This window comes from Xyrauchen texanus, chromosome 12 (genome assembly GCF_025860055.1).
Source record: "Xyrauchen texanus isolate HMW12.3.18 chromosome 12, RBS_HiC_50CHRs, whole genome shotgun sequence".
NCBI lineage: Eukaryota > Metazoa > Chordata > Actinopteri > Cypriniformes > Catostomidae > Xyrauchen > Xyrauchen texanus.
In genome coordinates, this window is record NC_068287.1 from 22,010,578 (window position 1) to 22,029,631 (window position 19,054).

The following is a 19,054-nucleotide window of genomic DNA, read 5'->3' on the forward strand; positions in this document are numbered from 1 at the left end:
CCCATGGTTTCGTTTGGGTCAAGATCTGTGGGAAGCAGAATGTATGACATGTAAAGACGGCACTTATGTGTCAGTTGCTAATAAAGGTTTGAGTGATTTAGAAGCACACATTAGCTCTGCAAAGCATAAAGGGTCAGCAAAAGGTGAAAGTTCATCAGGTAAATTAACGGACTACTTTTTGTGACCAGGTAAGTTGTTATCACATTGCTTCATTTTCCATGGCCATTCAAAATATTAGTAATAGTAAATGAAGGTACAGCCATGGCATCAAATGTTTTATTTTAGTTCATCGACATTCAAAAGAATGTTGGACATTTTTATTTATATATATTTATGTTATGATAATAGAGTGTCTTTTTCACTGTATTAAAGTTTGCATTCATAGTAACACTGTTTTGAATTTGCATTGTTTTCTTGTAAAAATATTTAATAAAACCCCTTAAAATAAGATCAATTAGCTTGATCTGGTTTTAGAAACAACTGCATAAGATATTTAGGTTTTTCAGAGAATGTATTTTTAACATGTGTGTTTTTTTATAGACAAAGCAAATGTAAAAAATCTACCAGTGCTGAAAAAGTAATCCAAATAATTTAGGTTACTAACCTTGAGTATTCTAATGGAATACATTACAAATTACACTGTTTTAAGATTACAAAACAAGTATAGTTTTGTGTATTTGTGTGTGTTTACTGCAAAGAAATATTCAAGACTGTACACAGCCTAGTAAGGTTTAAAGGCATTATAAACAAATTCGATTTCAGCACAGCAATGAATAATCAAAGATCGAGGACTCAAAACATAAGGGTTTGATGTCCAGAAGGTAGAGATAAAGAAGCAGAATAAGGGACCAATTCTTTAATCCTTCTGAATGAAAATGTTGCAACTTAATTTTAATTACTAACTGCTCTGATACTAATATACCATCAGCAACAGCAAAACAGAGATGGAAAGAGAAAGACATGAGTCAGGAGTTCTTCAGTCGTTAGCAGCAGAAACTCCACCAAAAAGAAAAGTGTGCAGGTTCATGCTGCTTATTTCAGTCAGCTTAGATAAGTGATGAAAGAAAACAAAATCTTTTAAAAAATACTGCAGATATAGAAATTAAATATTAAGAAATACAGTGCCATAGATGAGACTGACCTCGCTACATCTACTCTGTGTCTGAATTTGAAAACATTTTGAGGTATGTTAGAAATGGATTTGTTTATAATTAACAATTCATTTTCACAATAAGATCCATGAGAGATGGAATGTGCCACTGATGAGCTCCACCAAGGCAGTAGTTCGGCTAAAGGTTGGAAAGTTCAGCTGAGGTATCTAACCACTAGGAACATGACAAAACAAGAAGCCAGCATTCCAGCAATCATGATGAACTTGTCCTGCGATGCTCGTTTATTAATCAAACGCATAACGGTGTTAGACAAGCCCAACATATTTGCAACATCCAACATCTTCTTATGGATACCCTAAAAGAGAGAAAATGCAAGATGTTACCAAGAATCTCTGAGACCATTTGTTTCTTCACTCCGGAACATACACTAACAAAACTAATAACATGCTCCAATGAAGGTAGAAAAAACCAGAGTATCTCATATTAGACCTTGCGGTGGAGTATATGCTTAAATATATCTAAATTCAAAAAGGAAGCATATCCTTCACACTTTAATCAATACAACAGGCACAGGTGAAAAAAACAATAATACTACAAGATAATAGGGATGAGTAAAATATCGATTTTCCAATGCATCACGATCTTAATTTGAATGATCTTGATTTTTATATCATTCTTATATCCCAAGATCAAACTTTTACTCTATGTGGCAACCCTTTACAATGCAAGTAATTAAACCACTCGCATGTGCAACCAAATCTCACACCATGCAACTAAAAATGTCACCGATTATCCACTAACTGTTCAGATTTCCCTCACCAGTGATTGAGTAGTATAGTGGAGAAATTGTTATTAGCACAGAGGTACTTTCACTGTGTGTTGAGAGTAAAAGTTTGGTTAAACTCATTCCGTGTGTACAAAGACGAGATCCACGGATCCATATGTCATTGAATAATGTCTCTTTTAATTACTTTGTTTTTTATAGTCAGTTGTTGATTAAAAACAAAAAAATAAATAAACATTTGACTCTAATCACATAGGATGCACTAAAGAAATTACACACGTCTTCTCTTGTTATATGCACTTACTGGCTAATGCCACTAGTCTTGAAGAGACAGTACAGATTAAACACGTACATACAAATAACTTGTAAATAGTTCGCATAGTCCACTTTTATCAAGTAAACAATACAAATTTAACAAAAATATATATGCAATATAATATATTCAATTTCATACCATTAATTGATGGAATAGACTGAATTTGAACATTTTCAAAAGCTAAAATGTGACCAATTTTGATGAAAAACTAATATAATTTGTCAAATTAACATTTTCAAATTGTACCTCGAAGGGTTGCTTAGAAGGTCAAGAGCATAAGCTGAGAGAGAATTTCTTTTATATGTAAGAAAAATTTAAACTTTTTAACAAATGTACCCATATAAATCGAATTGAATCAAGATCAGAACTGAATCAAATTGAGAGCTTTTGAATTGGAATCAAATTGGAAAATCTGTATCAATTCCCAGCCCTACATGATAAGTAAACACATTTCTGTTTGTTTGAATCCTATGAGCAAAAGATAAACCTGCGTTCACTGAGTAAAATATCTGAGGTACAGATTCACAGATTCAACCCCCCTCCATCACTGACAGGTAAATGCATTAATCGCGATTAAGAGAAATTAACGCATTCAACTTTAATTAATCGGAAGTGTTAATTCTGAAGCGCAAATTTTTATATTCCACATTTTTTATACTTTCAGACATGTGATTATGTGTATTCATTAGCCAGTTACATGTCCGATAAAATTATATAGCCCTATTGAATCAAGTTAAAACTGGTTATTTCTTCCAAATAAACCATTGATATCCCTTTATAAAACTTGAATTAATGCTGAAGTATGCCATTTCTATGACACTAGCACCACCAAAAGGAACTGCAGTAATAAACAAGGTTTCCAAATAGCTTTCTGAATACACCCCTCACCTGCATTTGTTCAAACAATTAGACAATTAGAGCCCTGCCCCATCTTGAGTTGAGTAACACCATTACTCAAAAAACACAGGATTTTTTAAAGCACCACAGAGACTGTTTACAGTTTTGTTTTTGAAAAGATTAACCTATGAATGGCTTATTTATAACTGGCTCTGTATATTACATACTTACAAAGTTACATACTTCAGCATTAACATCGACAAACATTATTACATTATAAAATGCTTCACATATTATTAAAACTGCAGCGATGCTCTGAAGAATGCGAAAGCTCTGAGCAACATCAAGTTTATTTTATTTATAGATAAATCCAAACTATATTGTGAGATACTCATGTATCATACACACCTTGAGCGTGCTTCTTTGATCTCTCAGGCCGTTAAGGATACTGGAGCCTGAGCCTAGAAGATCATCCATTCCTCTGTGTGCATTGTGTAGATTGGTATTAAACTGCAGGGTCTCATCAATGGGGATGGAGGTGTCGGCATCCTACATATAAACATATCACTTTCAAAATACTGTCAAAATAATATTAGAAGCACGATGCCTTTATACATAAGACATTCTAGGAATAGTCTACGAGTAAATAAATCAGTATACAAGTTTGTAATATACTATTCCATGAGTACTGATGATCTCACGCCATCAGCACTCAGACGCTTCAATGTGTGTATCATTCCGCTTGTGTTCGTGCCATTCTAAACTAAATGTAAGAGCAGTGCAGATGTGTTAAGAGCTTTCTGTCTCTTTACATGTTATATTCTGACATTACATATTTTAGCCAGCAGGTGGTGGCAAACGACCATTTTTGTGTGTAACATGAGCCAGTTGGTGATGTGAAGTTTGCGTCAGTCGGTGTTTACATTCAACAGCACTCCGTCATTGCTCAAATTACTACTACACTACTAAAGCTAGGAAATTTAAATCACTAGGCTTTTAACTAACAACTTCAGCATTAAGGCTCATCATAGCTGAGACACAACAGACTGATTAATTACACATACTCAAGGCGCTTACCTCTTACCGGAGTTTCTACATTGGAGAGGACATACTGTTCAAAATGGCGGAGGAGATTGCAGTTTCTATAGAGAAAGACTCTTGTGAACCATCTACCGCGAAATAGGGAGGAATACCCCCATCTGGAACGGCTATTTTTCCAACGATAAAATAAGACGGATTTCACAAAAATTACATTATTTTCAGAAAGCTGACTAACGGGGGGCCTGGGTATAATCAAGATTCAGAAGCAGTTCCATGCACAAATGCGTTTTTTATGACCGTACTCAGTTATTCCAAATATTATAAAACGTACTTGTACATTGAACTGTTGTATATAAGAATATCACACTTGCAATCGTCTGCGTTCTCATGCCTATTGCCAAATCACAGCAGTGCTGATGTAGAGCCATATCGCACTCTTGCTCGTGTGATATTGCTTATATATATGTGTGTGTGTGGCCTAACTAACATTTGTTGTGAAACTTCGGCTCAAAAGCTCCTCTCTCTCTCTCTCTTGTGCCTCACGAGTGTCGAGTCTGTGCTGGAAGTTCCTCAGGGCTGTTTGTAGATGCTGCACATCATACTTCAACTGATCAACACGCCTACACAAAGAAAAACAAAGGAAGAGGGGGTTGCTTTCAATCAGAACAAGCTCAAATCATATTTTGGGAAACAAAGAACTTTATACATTGTATAGACCACTGAGTGTCTAAACTAACTAAACATGGAAGAACATGCAGTGTATTGGTAATAACAAGGACAAATGACAATTGGGGATGTGCACGAGTAATCGATTAATCGAGTACTTGTTCCGATTTTAAAATTCGACTATTAAAAACACTACTTAAATATTGCAATTTGAGTTTTTGCCTGCCATGGATAACAATGAAACTGCTACTCTCACCAAAATCTTTTTGTTTCAAGTACAATTCATTGGCTGGTGCTGTGGATGCATGACGTTGTTAAAGGAATAGTTTACCCAAAAAGAACATTTGAAATATTTAAATTACCGAAAATATTTTTACACTTCTCATAATAACATAAAAGATCTCTAACATTGTGTTTTGTGCTGTTGCTTCGGCATAGCATCTCTCACTCCCAGTCAGTCAGCCCCGCCCCTCGCGCACGCATGCTCTCTCTTTCTCTCTCTCTCACACACACACACACACACACGCACGCACTGGAACCAATTATCTAACGTTAACGTTATTACCAGCGGCACTGACAACGTAACTATTTTCAGCATCTGAGGAGCAAGTACAACACAGGTAACCACTTTTGTTTCACTTCTTTGATAGCTCACAAGTCAAGTCACAACAAGAAAACGAGAGAACACTCACTGCAGTGACTGAGTAACTTTAGAAAGTACTGATGTATTATAATCATACTCATACTAATCATCATCAGTGAAGACAGTAGTATAGTTTTATGTTGCATTTCATTCTGAATGTTTACTTGAATACTTGATACCCTACTGCTGTTAAAATCTTTTAAAGCTGTTTAAAAAGCACAGAATTTTCTTAATTTGTGTATTTGGTTTTATTATTTTTAATTTATTTCTATTCATTACTGACTGTTTACTAGTCTTGAATAATTACTTAAGAACTTGAAACCATTCTTCTATAATTAACATATTAGTTAGCAGGGCTCCAGACTAAAAAAAATGACATAGGAGCCATTGACTCCTAAACAAACAAACAAACAAACAAAAAAAAAAAACATTTAGAATCCATGTGGCTATTTTAGTTGCCACATCACAGAATTACTTGATTTAGATTGTTGTTAAATAAAACAAGATAGAAAGACAAAGAAAAAGACTGCTGGTAGCTCATTAATTGGGAGCTTAATATATATACTGTATAGTTGAGAGCAAAAATGTGCATTCCCCTTTTGTCTCATAAGTTTTCATACCCCTTTCAGAATGTATACAATTATAAGAGATAAAATATATATTTTATTTAGTAATGCCCTTCAGAATCTACATAACAGTATTTACATAAACCGTCTAGAGCATCAGTGAATGTTTGCACCTTGTGCAATAGTGGTTTATGAGTCCATCAATGGTGTTTTAATGGTCCTAAGTATCAAAAGCTGGATCTCACATCACATATAAATAAATAAATAAATAAAAAGTGCAAGTCATAAGTTTGCATACACTTAGGTTGAAGTAATTAAACAATTTGTTTAACAAATCCAAAAATGTAATATTAGCAAGCTATAGTTTAAGTTGATTAGGACATCTATTTTTGCATTACACAAGTAATTTTTCTAACAATTGTTTACAGACAGACTGTTTTCAGTCTGTCAGACAGACTCACTTTTAATTGATTAAATCACAAGTCCAGTGGGTCAGACGTTTACATACACTAAGTTAACTGCGCCTTTAAGCAGCTTGGAAAATTATAGAAAATGATGTCAAGCCTTTAGACAATTAGCTTCTGCTAGTAGGTATACTGAACTGGAGGTGTACCTGTGGATGTGTTTTAAGGCCTACCTTCAAACTCAGTGCCTCTTTGGTTGACATAATGGAACAAATCTAAAGAAATTAACCAAGACCCCATAAAAAAAGGATTGTGGACCTCCACAGGTCAGGTTCATCCTTGGGAGCAATTTCCAAATGCCTGAGGGTACTAAGTTAATCTGTACAAACAATAGCACGCAAGTATAAACACCATGGGACCACGCAGCCATCATACTGCTCAGGAAGGAGATGAATTCTGTCTCCTATAGATGAACGTAGTTATGGTGCGAAAAAGTGCCAATACCATTCAATATCAGAACAAAAGCAAAGGACTTTGTGAAGATGCTGGAGGAAACAGGTAAACAATTATCTATATCTACAGTAAAACAAGTCCTCTATCAACATAAACTGAAAGACTGCTCAGCAAGGAAGAAGCCAATACTCCAAAACTGCCATAAAAAGCCAGACTACAGTTTGCAAGTGCACATGGGGACAAAGATCTTACTTTTTGGAGAAATTTCCTCTGATCTAATTAAATAAAAATTTAACTTATTGGCCATAATGTCCATCATTATGTTTGGAGGAAAAATGGTGAGGCCTTCAAGATGAAGAACACCATACCAACCATGAGGCATGGGGTGGAAGCATCATGTTGTGGGGGTGCTTTGCTGCAGGAGGGACTGATGCACTTCACAAAATAGATGGGATCATGAGGAAGGAAAATTATGTGGATATATTGAAGCAACATCTCAAGATATCACCCATGAAGTTAAATCTCAGTTGCAAATGGGTCTTCTAAATGGGACGATGACACCAATCATACCTACAAAGTTGTGCCAAAATGGCTTAAGAACAACAAAGTCAAGGTATTGGAGTGGCCACCACAAAGCCCTGACCTCAATCTGAATTTGTGGGCAGAACTAAAAAAAAAAAAAAAAAAGCATGTGTGAGCAAGGAGGTTTACCTGTCTCAGTTACAACAGTAAAGCTTGTGGAAGGCTACCCAAAAAGTTTGACTCAAGAAAAACCATTTAAAGGCAATGCCAACAAATGATAACAAATTGTATGTAAACTTATGACCCACAGGGAATTTGATGAAAGAAATAAAAGCTGATAATTAATCATTCTCTCTGCCATTATTCTGCCATTTCCCATTCTTAAAATAAATTAGTGATCCTAACCGACCAAAGACAGGGAAAGTTTTCTATGATTAAATGTCAGGAATTGTGATATATATATATATATATATGTCAAATATAAATCTTAGACTTTCTTTACTGCTACTGGATGGCACAGACACAAAGACTACACGAGTGCAAATTGAATGAAATCCCAGATGCAGTTTATTCTGCTACTCCAAACCCACAAGTGGTACACAAGTGATAATATCACTTCGGAAGGCTTCAAATGTACTGTATGTTTCTATGTGTGTACATTTTTTAATCTTGAAGTTTTTTATGCATAGTGCTATTTCCATTAGAATAACAGATTCAGAGGTTGAACTTCAATTCTAAATTTCAAGTCATTGATTACTTGTGTCTTTTTGGTTGTTTTTTTAGAGTACTTGACAACCAAATAACTTGAAATGCCCATCCCTAATGACAATAGTTATGACAAATGCACTTGCTGAACTGAAATCTTCCATTTAAACTGAGACTTGCATTGTTTGTCTAATTTACCTTTAGTAACATGGGATTTTATGAAATTATGTTGAGATGATGTTATTTCTATGTGTGTAAGAGGGAGAGAATGTGTCATCCACACATGAGGCTCTGGCTCAGGTGGTAGAGCAAGCAGATCAGCTACCCATAACAGGGTTGGTGGTTCGATTCCCGGCCCACACGACTCCTTAGGCAAGACACTGCACCCCAAGTTGCTCCCAATGGCAGGCTAGTGCCTTGCATGGCAGCTCTGTCATCATTGGTGTGTGAATGTGAGTGTGGCTGGGTGATTAGGACACAGTGTAATGCGCTTTGGTAACCTCTAAGGTTAAAAAAAGCACTATATAAGTGCAGACCATTTACATGTTCTCATACAGGCACTCTTCAGGAAGTCTCTGTCTTTAATGGTGATTGATTGAGTGAGTGCCTCAGGTCTGTTTGTGCAGTGTTGTAGCCAGGCTTTGCCACACAGGGCAGGAAAGCTGGTGATGACGTGGTCACCGACAAAATGTTTTCACTGGAGCCCACTGTCACAAGACAAACACTATTAATCTTCATCACATTACATTATTCATCATTTAGAACACGCATCCTCATCTTATCCAGAGCCACTTACTGCACATTTTTAATAAAGGGATGATCTCCCAGAGCAAACTTAGGTTCTTTCTCATGGGCCATGAATCTTTTTGGCTTTGAACTTACAACCTTTGGTATACAAACCTACAACAGCCCTATTTTCCACCTCAAGCATACTAAAGTTAATCAATTCAATTCAGTACTTAAAGTCCATACATGCAAAAGCTCTGAAACCATTAATCATTATTTTAAATAAATAGAACTGCTGGTTCTGTTTTGGTTATGATTACAGATAAAACTTGTAATTTCATGATCTGACAAGTTTCACTTCTGTGGGCTATGAAGAAATCCAGCCTTGAACCAAGACTACTCAGTAAAACATGCATTGGAATCCCATTCATTAATGTGTAAAATGGCAATAGCTGGTTTCTGTGTGGGTCAGCTTTCTGGCGTACTTCTTCACAGGCGGGAAAGGTCAGGGTCAAGGATGATGGAAGAACTAGTTGTCATGGACATGTTTGATGATGCACTCACAGTTTGGCATTTTGGCGCCGATTTGGTGGTTCTTTGCACGCTAGAAACTCCAGTCGCTCCAGTTGGTTCAAGATCTGATCAATTCTGGCTTGTAGTTCATTCTCAAATACTGTAGGAAAATACAAACATTAATATTAGAACACAATTTATAATTATATCCAATATTTCACAAAATAATCTTTGAACAAAGATGAAAAAAGCTAAACTAATTTACAAGGAGTAAAAATAAGTAAAAGCCAGCTTAAATCCCCTTAATGACAAAGCAAACAAATGTGTGCCACACACAAGGTATACATTTTACAGACAGAGTGACGCATTGGAAGGCATATTTACTGATTGTGAATTAGTGTAGAGCATGGTGGGAAACTTTTATCAGGCATTTTCTAGGACAGAAACTGCCCCCACCCACTGAGAGAATACAATCTCTCTCTCTCTCTCTCTCTCTCTCTCTCTCTCTCTCTCTCTCTCACACACACACACACACACACACACAGGATCCTTCCCACCTATGACATCTCATATGATGTAATCTGTATGGATAGGCAGCTGCCTGACTGAGACGGTTATCTTTTCAGACTCCTGACAGAGCCACAACACCACCTCAGACATACACGCACACAAACCAAACCACTCTGCAATTTTCCCCTCCAGCATCCATTCTCGATCCTCTGTCAGCTCTTGCCCCCGACCCGACCCCACCCCATCACTCCTCCCTGTCCTTCCTGCTGTGGCACCAGCATGGCTCCCAGCGCTCTGCTCCACCGCAACAGAACAACCAGCTGAACCTTGGCACCATGCTGACTCTGCAGAGTTCTTAAGTCTGCTACCAGATCTGTGGGACAGCTGCAATCTGGAGAGTAGCGAGCTACCTCAACATATATTACTGTTTTATATGTCATTTTGTTACAGCCATTGTTACCTGGTGCACTTTTTGCACAGTTATAAAATATTTTGCAAGAGAATATACAGAATTAATTTAGTGATTGGAAGTATTTTCCTGACAGCGTAAACAAACCCAAAACTATGCTTCATGTCTACACACCACAAAAGTTGTGATTGGTCTATTTGAGGTAGCTTCGCATTTCCCCTCAAATTTATATCAAGATCTACACATCATATCGCATTGACTTTGGGCTAGTTTAAATCTGAAGCATGTGCTGTTTTTATATTCTTTTCATGTTTTATTAAATTACCAGTGAAAACGTGACAGAAAATCCACATCTGTTTACAACTAAACATGTAACTGTGATTGCTTTCATTGCCTTTACTTGCTTTATAAATGGGCCTGAGTGAAAAAATATGCTTGTTGTATTCTCTTTGTTGAAAACATACTATCTGCATGATGATTTTGCTCATGTTTGACATAGGGGTGTAAAAATGCATCGATGCCTTACAATTATTTTACTATAAATTCTCCTCCCTGCCCAGTAGGTGAAAAATGTGAATCGACAAAAACAAAAGGAGAATGTGAAATTGAAAGTGGAAATTTATAGGAAAAATCTGTTTCTCACATATTGCTTCAGAAGACCTAGATTTAACCATGCGTTTTCATTTTAGGGTGAACTACCCCTTTGAGTAATATTGATAATACGTGAGCAATGCATTATTGCAAGTTGTGATTACGGGCATGGTAAGCGGAGGCAGAAACTCAACACTTAAGAAAAGAGGTTTTCTATTAATAAGGAAATATGGACAGAACTGCCAAGCTGTGAATGTAATTTTGTTTATGAGTGAGTATTCAGTTTGAAAAGCATATCTTATCGATAAGAATGAGGGTTGTCATTGGCAGTATGAGAAAACCTGTTTAATGCTACTGCAAGCAAATACACACATACACACACTGACTTACAGTGGAGTGACCGTCGATCTGTTGTCTCCAATCGTCCCATTTGAGATTGAACCTGCTGGATTTGTCTGGTTATAAAAGACACAGAAGGGGTGAGAGGAGAGAGAGCATTAAATACTGTGCCTCATGAAAGCCATTATTCAAATGTGTTGTTAGAGATATAAAAACACTTTATATTCATAAGTGTGTTCAGCTTATATCAAGTATGACGTCAGTTTTCAGCGTCTGCATTAAAATTCTCTAACTTACAGCCAGTGTTACCAGTTGATTAAGACAAATATGACACACTTACACTCACTGTGAAACACTATAAAGCTGGCAGACTCTAATAAAGTGAAGTTAAACACTAACTTCATTATCTACACATATTCCTATAACAGATATTGACAGACCAAAACAGCTTATTAATATTTCAATTATCCAGAATCCAACGAGCTTTTTTATGTGTTTATAAAAGACATTAAGCATTTGAGAATTGTTTACAGATAATCTAGCTAACTAGCAAAGGATTATCATGAACAGCATTAACGAACTCACTTATTGGTCTGATGGTAAAGTGTCTCCATCTTCAGTGACGCCAACCATTTCAAAGTAAAAACCTCTTAATCAATAGCTACGAGGTGTTTTAATGTTTTCGTTATCGTTTACTTTCACATATCGCTGTCAAAATAACTAAATAAATAAGTATATACGTCACCAAGAAAACGGACCTCTTTTAGACGCCCACTCACTCGCCTGACGGAATTCAGCTGTGGACAATAGAACAGCGCCTCTAGTGAGCAATGAGAGTAATTGAAGTTCTCAGTAGGACTGAAAAGAAAATCTTTATTTTTGTATTGTCAAAGCAAAGGTGCTGATTTTTATTTTATTCAAGAGTCTCATGCTTGTGAAGTAGACGTGACTTTTTGGAGGAGTCAGTGGGGTAATGAAATTTGGTTCTCATTCGGTAGCAACAGCTCTGCAGGGGTAGTTATATTAAAAGGAAATTTCAAAGGACAAGTTCACAGTAAACAAACAGATACTGAAGGTAGATGGATAATTCTACATGTTAGTATTGATCTCTCTCACTTTATTATAGTGAATGTTTATGCCACTAACAATAAGCAGAATAATAATAATTTGTTTTTAACAATTGAGGATAAAATGAACCAAATTAGTTCTAAATTTCCTTGTGCAAAAATGATTTGGGGTGGGGACTTTAATATAGTTATGGATGAAGAAATGGACAGATGGCCTCCAGGAAATAATGGAACAACATGTGAATTAAAACACATATGTGCAAGAATGGATCTTTTAGATATTTGGAGATATACATACGCACCAAAGAACATATACCTGGAGTAATAAGGATTTGACTAAACAATCTCATATCGATTTTTGGCTCATTTCTGCAGACAGTGCAAATAATGTTGAATTAGTTAAAATTGATACTTCAATATTAACAGATCATAAGGCTATAATTATTAAAATAAATTATGTTGAAGATCCAGTTGGTCCAAAAAAAGCCTATTGGAAGTTGAATAAAACCTTGTTAGAGAATGAATGGTTTAAAAATAAAGCTGTTGAAATTATAAAGAAATATGGAAAAGGGCATGTATCCTTAATACATTTGGTCACAATTGGGAATTAATGACATTTGAAATAAGGAGTGTAGCTATATGTTTGGGGAAAAAAAATGCCAAAATAAAAAAAGAGAAAGAAAATAAATTAATTGACGAGATAATGGAATTATCCAGTAAGCAAATTTTAACAAACGAAGAACTTAAACATTTGGCCTCCTTGCAGTTACAATTGGACACAATTTATGAAGATAAAGCTAGAGGTGCCTTTATAAGGAGTAGACAGAAGTGGATGGAACAAGGGGAAAAAGCACAAAATATTTTTTTAATTTAGAAAAACGGAATTGTGAGGTATCATCTATGCGTAAACTCATGATTAATAATAGAATATGTGAAAACAATAAAAAAATTGCTGAATATTTCACTCAGTTTTATAAAAGTCTTTACACTTCAAAACCTTTTAATGAAAAAGAAACAGATTTTTTTTTAGCAGAATTTCAGATACAACAAAGACAATAGATGAAGAATTTAAATTATTTTGTGACAAAGATATTAAATTGGAAGAGGTTCAAAATTGTATAATGGGATTAAAAGATAATAAATCTCCAGGGAATGATGGGCTTATTAGTGAATTCTATAAGACGTTCAAAGTTCAATTATCTCCTTTTTTAGCAGCCATGTTCAAAGAATCTATAGCAAACAAGGAATTACCTGCAACTCTTAAACAGGGTCTTATTACAATTATTCCCAAGCCTAATAAGGATAAAATGTATATTGACAACTGGAGACCAATTACCCTTCTGAATAATGATTCAAAGTTGTTTGCTATGATTTTTGCAATAAGACTAAAGAAAGGTCTGGAAGAAATTATTGACGAAGAACAATCAGGGTTTATGAATGGGAGGCATATCAGTAATAATATTAGGTTAATTTTAGATATGATTGATTACAATTGTTACATACCAAATGATTCATTCATTTTATTTATAGACTTTTACAAAGCCTTTGATACCGTGAGTCATGAGTTTATGTTTAGATGTATTGAACACTTTGGTTTTGGAGAATACTTCCAAAAAGCTATTAAAACTATTTACAATGGATGTAATAGCTCAGTCAAATTAACAACAGGTACAACTAGTAGATTTGAGATTAATCGAGGTATACAGCAGGGTAGCCCATTATCTCCATTCTTGTTTTTATTAGTTACTCAAATTATGGTGCTACACATAAAAAGAGCAGAATTTGAAGGTATTAGCGCATTAGGAAGAGTATTTAAATTGTGCCAATTGGCGGACAATACGACTATTTTTCTTAAAAATGACCTAGAAGTAATAAAGGCGGTTAATTGTATTAAAGAGTTTTCTTCAGTATCAGGTCTAAAAATGAATATTAATAAATTTGTGCTATTTTCACTTAAAACATGTGATTTAACAGAATTAAATGGTATTCCCGTTAAGCATACAGTTACATATTTAGGAGTTATAATAGATAAAGATGAGAATGAACGCAGTGTGCTTAACTTCAGACCTATAATTAACAACATTAAAAGGAGATTTAATGTATGGCTTCAAAGAGATTTATCCCTGAATGGAAGAGTCTTACTGTCTAAAGCAGAAGGGATATCAAGATCTGTGTCTTTAGCTTTAGATATGCCATCTAGTGTATACAAGGAATTAGACAAAATATTATTTAATTTTTTATGGAGAAACAGACAACATTATTTGAGAAAGGACATTTTTTGTAAGCAAAAGAGTAAAGGTGGGTTATCTGTGCTTGCCTTTGAAACCTTGAATAATACATTTAAGGTTAATTGGTTAATTAAATTCATGAAAGAAAAGGACAGCATGTGGTACACATTTCCAAAGTATTTGTTTGATATGTTTGGTGGCAAAGATCTTTTGTTGAGATCTGATTATAAAATTGACAAACTACCTGTGAAATTAGCTAAATTTCACAAACAAGCTTTATTAGCTTGGATGCTGGTGTTTAAGCACAATTTTTCCCCAAATAAATATATTATTTGGAATAATAGAAGTATTCAATATAAAAATAAATCTCTCTTTTATAAAAGCTGGTGTGAAAATAATATTGTGTTAGTTAGACAACTTTTAAATTCAAACGGTAATTTGTTAACTTATAGTGAATTCTTGGATAATTTTGGGTTTCCAGTTGCACCAAAAGAGTATGCTGTTGTGTTTGACGCCATACCTCAGCAGGTTACACATTTTGTAATAGCTTGTGGAAGTGATATTTCTGAGACAATGTATGTTAAAGACAGCATGTTAATAGGAGATATTGATATCCTTAAACACCATTGTACCAATAAACATATTAGGAATATTTGAATAGGCGAAACAGCTACTCATAAAAGTTCATTGTGGAACAATGTATTTAGACATATAAACTGGACTAAAGCTTGGAATATTTGTGAAAAATATTGTTTAAATAATAAAGTAAAAGAGGTTATATTCAAAGTTTTACATGGTATATATCCAGCTAAAAGTGTATTAGAGAGATTTAATTTAGATATTGATTATTCCTGTGATTTTTGCTCAACTGAAAAAGAATCTATTGTACATCTTTTTTATAATTGCGTATACTCTAAAATGTTTTGGGTGGATATGGAAAATTTTATCAGAAGGAAAACCAAAACTATATTCAAACTAAATAATTTTGATATATGTATATATTATTCCAATGAAAATAATAATAATAACTTTATTTTTCTTGTGCAACGTTTTATTATTTTGGGGAAGTTCCACATACATAAAAAGAAATGGTCAGGGTCCAAGCCAAATTTCATTTATTTTCTCCAGGAGATCAAGAACTACAGCACCTGTTTGGAAAATATTGTCAACAAAAAAGCAAAAAAGACTTGTAGTGTTTTTCATGGTTATTTTTTTGATTAAGGAATTAACATTTTGTACACTCTGGTATTTTCTGTATATATTTGTATAATGTTATATATTATGTTCTGTTAATAAAAAAAAAAAAAGTTCTCAGTAGGAAACAGAGGTGACCATGCTTCACAGTGAAATGGAATGGGAACACCGGATATCTTTTCACCATTTTAAAACTAACATCCTCTAGGCGAAAACATGCCCATCAGTGAAAATTTACCATGGTAACTGTAGTTTCTTAAAAAAACAAACAATAAAACTGGTAGCATGGCATTAGACATCAATGTCATAAAAATTAAATAATAAAACATAACAAACAAATTGACTGAAAGATTAAGAAAGATTGGTTGAGGAATAAGCTCGAAGTTGTGGCATAATTTTGAATAGCACAAATTATTTCGACTCGTCCCTACTTATCTTAAAAGAAGAAGGAAAAAAAAAGAATCAAAGTCACAGTGAGGCACTTACAATGGAAGTGAATGTGGCCATTTGTATGATTTTTGCTTTTTTTTTTTTTTTTTTTAAAAAAAGAAAAGGAAGGGCAAGTCAAAATAAAGTTGTGTGGTATTCAATATTATGCCAAAAATGCTGTTGATTGATCTTAACTTGTATTGAACCCGGAATATTCCTTCTTTCATGAGGAAATGAACTACAGGACCATGAAGCATTGCAAAATAATGGAAAGTATTAAGATATTTACATATTTAAGTAGCTTCTGGAGTGGGTGGTCATGCCACTTCTTTTGCCGCAATTTGTTCAGCGTGATTCTAATGCTGCTTTCCATTCAACTCTGAAAGTCAGATTTTACTACTGGGAACTTACTACTGGGAAAATTGCAATGATACATCACTCGAAGTCGTAATTCCAACTTTTTAAATTTTAAACTCTTTTATTATTTTTTTCTTTTTTTTTATATATACTGTATATATATATTTTTATTAATGCTTACAAATCTTTTACCACAATAGCCAGGACGTATATTAAAACAAACAACAGCAAAAAAAAAAAAAAAAAAAAAAAGAGAGAAATAAACAGTTTAAATAAAAATATCAAATTGTTTACATATGTCAATACACTTTACAGCTTTCATGTTTCTCAAATTGGAAATTGTACTTAGGTATTGCTGAACCTCTGAATTAAAAATTAAAAGTAAAAGTAACGACTTAGGTTTACAAAATATGCATATTATTCCACATATAACATCTTTTATGTGAGAAATTATGTTTATAAATCAGATTCCAAGAAAGGAATCTAATTTGAAAATTAGATAACTTAATCAGAAGATTGGTAATATTGTAGTTACAGAGTAAAATAAAATCAAGACCACCAATCTGTGAAAAAAATAAAATGAGGTGTAATATTACAAATACTTGTTGGCTTTTTCAGAAATTGCTTGATCCAGTTAATTTTAAAAGTATGGCTAAGAGTAGTAAAATCCTGAAAGTTCAGACCTCCATTTTCAGTTGTGTTCATCACCACAGATTTCCTTTTGTAATGGGTCTTATTTTTCCATAAGTAAATGAAAAGCATTTTATCAATAGTTTACAAATATTATTATTGACCACCAGGGAGAGAGCTGCATATGTAAGTCTTGAGATACCCTCTGCTTTTGTAATCAGTACTCTGCCCTTAAGAGATAAGTCTCTCATTAACCATTGATTACATTTTTTCTTTGTTTTATCAATAATTGGGGAAAAGTTGAGCTCACACATATTATCTTCATTTTTCACAATCATTATGCATAAATAAGTGATTTCATCTTTTATAGGAATATCACAAATGGATGATAATTCACATTGCTGAAGGGACATTAATGCATGGATATTATTAATAGCTATATGTATTTGTTCTGCATTTTTTAAAAAGAGAGTGGAATCGTCTGCTAAATGGCTAATGATAATTTCACTACCCTCAATTGTAATACCCTTCATTGGACTTTGTTTAATAGAATCTGCAAGTAGTTGTGAACAGATTAAAAATAGATATGGAGAAATGGGACGTCTAGGTGAGGTGCCAGAACACAACTTGATCGAACAATTGCCATTGGAATATAGATTTTGAATCGTATTAACAAAAATTTTTTAAGGGCCAAATATATAAATTGATGTTCGATTGTATCAAAGGCCTTAAGAAAGTCTAGAAATAGGATGACGCTCTCATCTGAATACAGGTGAGAGTAATCAATAAGATCTAATACCAAACTAATATTATTTGAAATATGTATATTACTCATAATACCTGACTGTGTATCATCGATAATGGAGTCCAACACTTTTTTAATACGGGCAGAAAAAATAAAGGCTAAAATTGTATAATCATTGTTAAGCAGACACATTGGGTGCCAATTCTCTAAAAATAAGGTGTCCCTTTTTGGTTTGGGTATTAAGGTAATTAAACCTTGTGTAATGGTGGGCAGGAATTTTCCATATTCTATACTTTGAGAAATGTTTTAAAAGAAAAGGAGCAAGTTTTCTGAAAAGCATTTATAGAATTCCGAAGTTACACAATCCACACCAGGGGATTTGTTTAACTTAAGCTCCCAAATTGCATGTTGGACACCCTCTAAATATATAGGATTATCACAGAGTTATTTATCAAATTTGGTATAAGTGAGACTATTCAAGAAATCTAAAGTCTCCCTTTCAACAAATCTTGACTCATAGAGAGAGCTATACAAATATGAACAGTAATCTGTGACAGTCTTTGGGTCATGCGATATTGTACCATTAATGTTTAAATGTGAGATTGTGTTTTTCACTTGAAAATGTTCTAAACTAAATAAATATGCAGAGTTTTGTTCGCCCTTCTCTAGCCACCTCTGTCTAGATCTAATGGAAGCCCCCTCTGCTTTCCTTTTATAGATTTCATCCATCATTCAATTGGTAGATGATATCTGAGTGAGAACTGACATTTTAGAAACTAAGCTATTTTCTTCAAATTTTCTAACATTAGACAATAAACATCCATATTTTCTTAAGAATTTGCTAACTTCAAATTTAAGTAGTTTCCAATTATTAAAATAATCATTACTAATCTGAGCTATATTCCTATATTGTGTAATCAAGCCAGGAATGGTCACCTTTACAGATTCATGTTCCAGAACAGAGCTATTAAGCTTCCAATAAGAGTTATAATGGATGGTGGAAAAGGAAGATTGCAAAGCAATATTAACAGAGACTGCTTTATGATCTGTCAATGGCGTGGGAAGAATACTGACAAAAACATTTTCCTTCTGTAAGCTACAAGAGGTTAACCAGAAATCAATACGAGACATGACAGTACACGCCTTGTTTATTCCAAGTGAAGGATTTCAAACCAGGGAATTTTTCTCTCCAAATGATTATTACTCCAAATTTCTGCATAAAGTCCTGCAGTGTGGTATTGGAAGAAGATAAAGCACAAGGGGGCCA

At 34.2% G+C, this 19,054-nt stretch overlaps 1 protein-coding gene across 3 annotated transcripts; it reads right to left on the reverse strand.

Moving 5' to 3' along the window:
- Positions 1-336: 336 nt before the first annotated feature.
- On the reverse strand, positions 337-11,924 carry LOC127653238 (Golgi SNAP receptor complex member 2-like). Of its 3 annotated transcripts, none has more exons than XM_052139852.1 (6): positions 11,189-11,217; positions 9,340-9,448; positions 8,657-8,756; positions 4,578-4,710; positions 3,458-3,598; positions 337-1,467 (listed from the first exon to the last, which is right to left on the reverse strand). In XM_052139852.1, exons 2-6 carry the CDS (start codon positions 9,347-9,349, stop codon positions 1,306-1,308), a joined length of 546 nt encoding a protein of 181 aa, XP_051995812.1. In that variant the 5' UTR covers positions 9,350-9,448; positions 11,189-11,217; the 3' UTR covers positions 337-1,305. The 3 variants fall into 3 exon arrangements, with proteins under 3 accessions (XP_051995812.1, XP_051995811.1, XP_051995810.1); XM_052139850.1 differs by lacking the exon at positions 8,657-8,756 and adding an exon at positions 11,723-11,924 and having other exon boundaries at positions 389-1,467; positions 11,189-11,253; XM_052139851.1 differs by having other exon boundaries at positions 8,657-9,448; positions 11,189-11,226.
- Between the last annotated feature and the right edge of the window lie 7,130 nt (positions 11,925-19,054).

Coding starts and splice junctions, on each gene's coding strand:
- LOC127653238 (XM_052139850.1), bottom strand. CDS start 11,751: ATGGAGACACTTTACCATCAGACCAATAA. Junction 11,254..11,722: donor CTTTACCATCAGACCAATAA/GTGAGTTCGTTA, acceptor TTTTATAACCAG/ACAAATCCAGCAGGTTCAAT. Junction 3,599..4,577: donor GCCGAAGTTTCACAACAAAT/GTTAGTTAGGCC, acceptor GTTTATATGTAG/GATGCCGACACCTCCATCCC.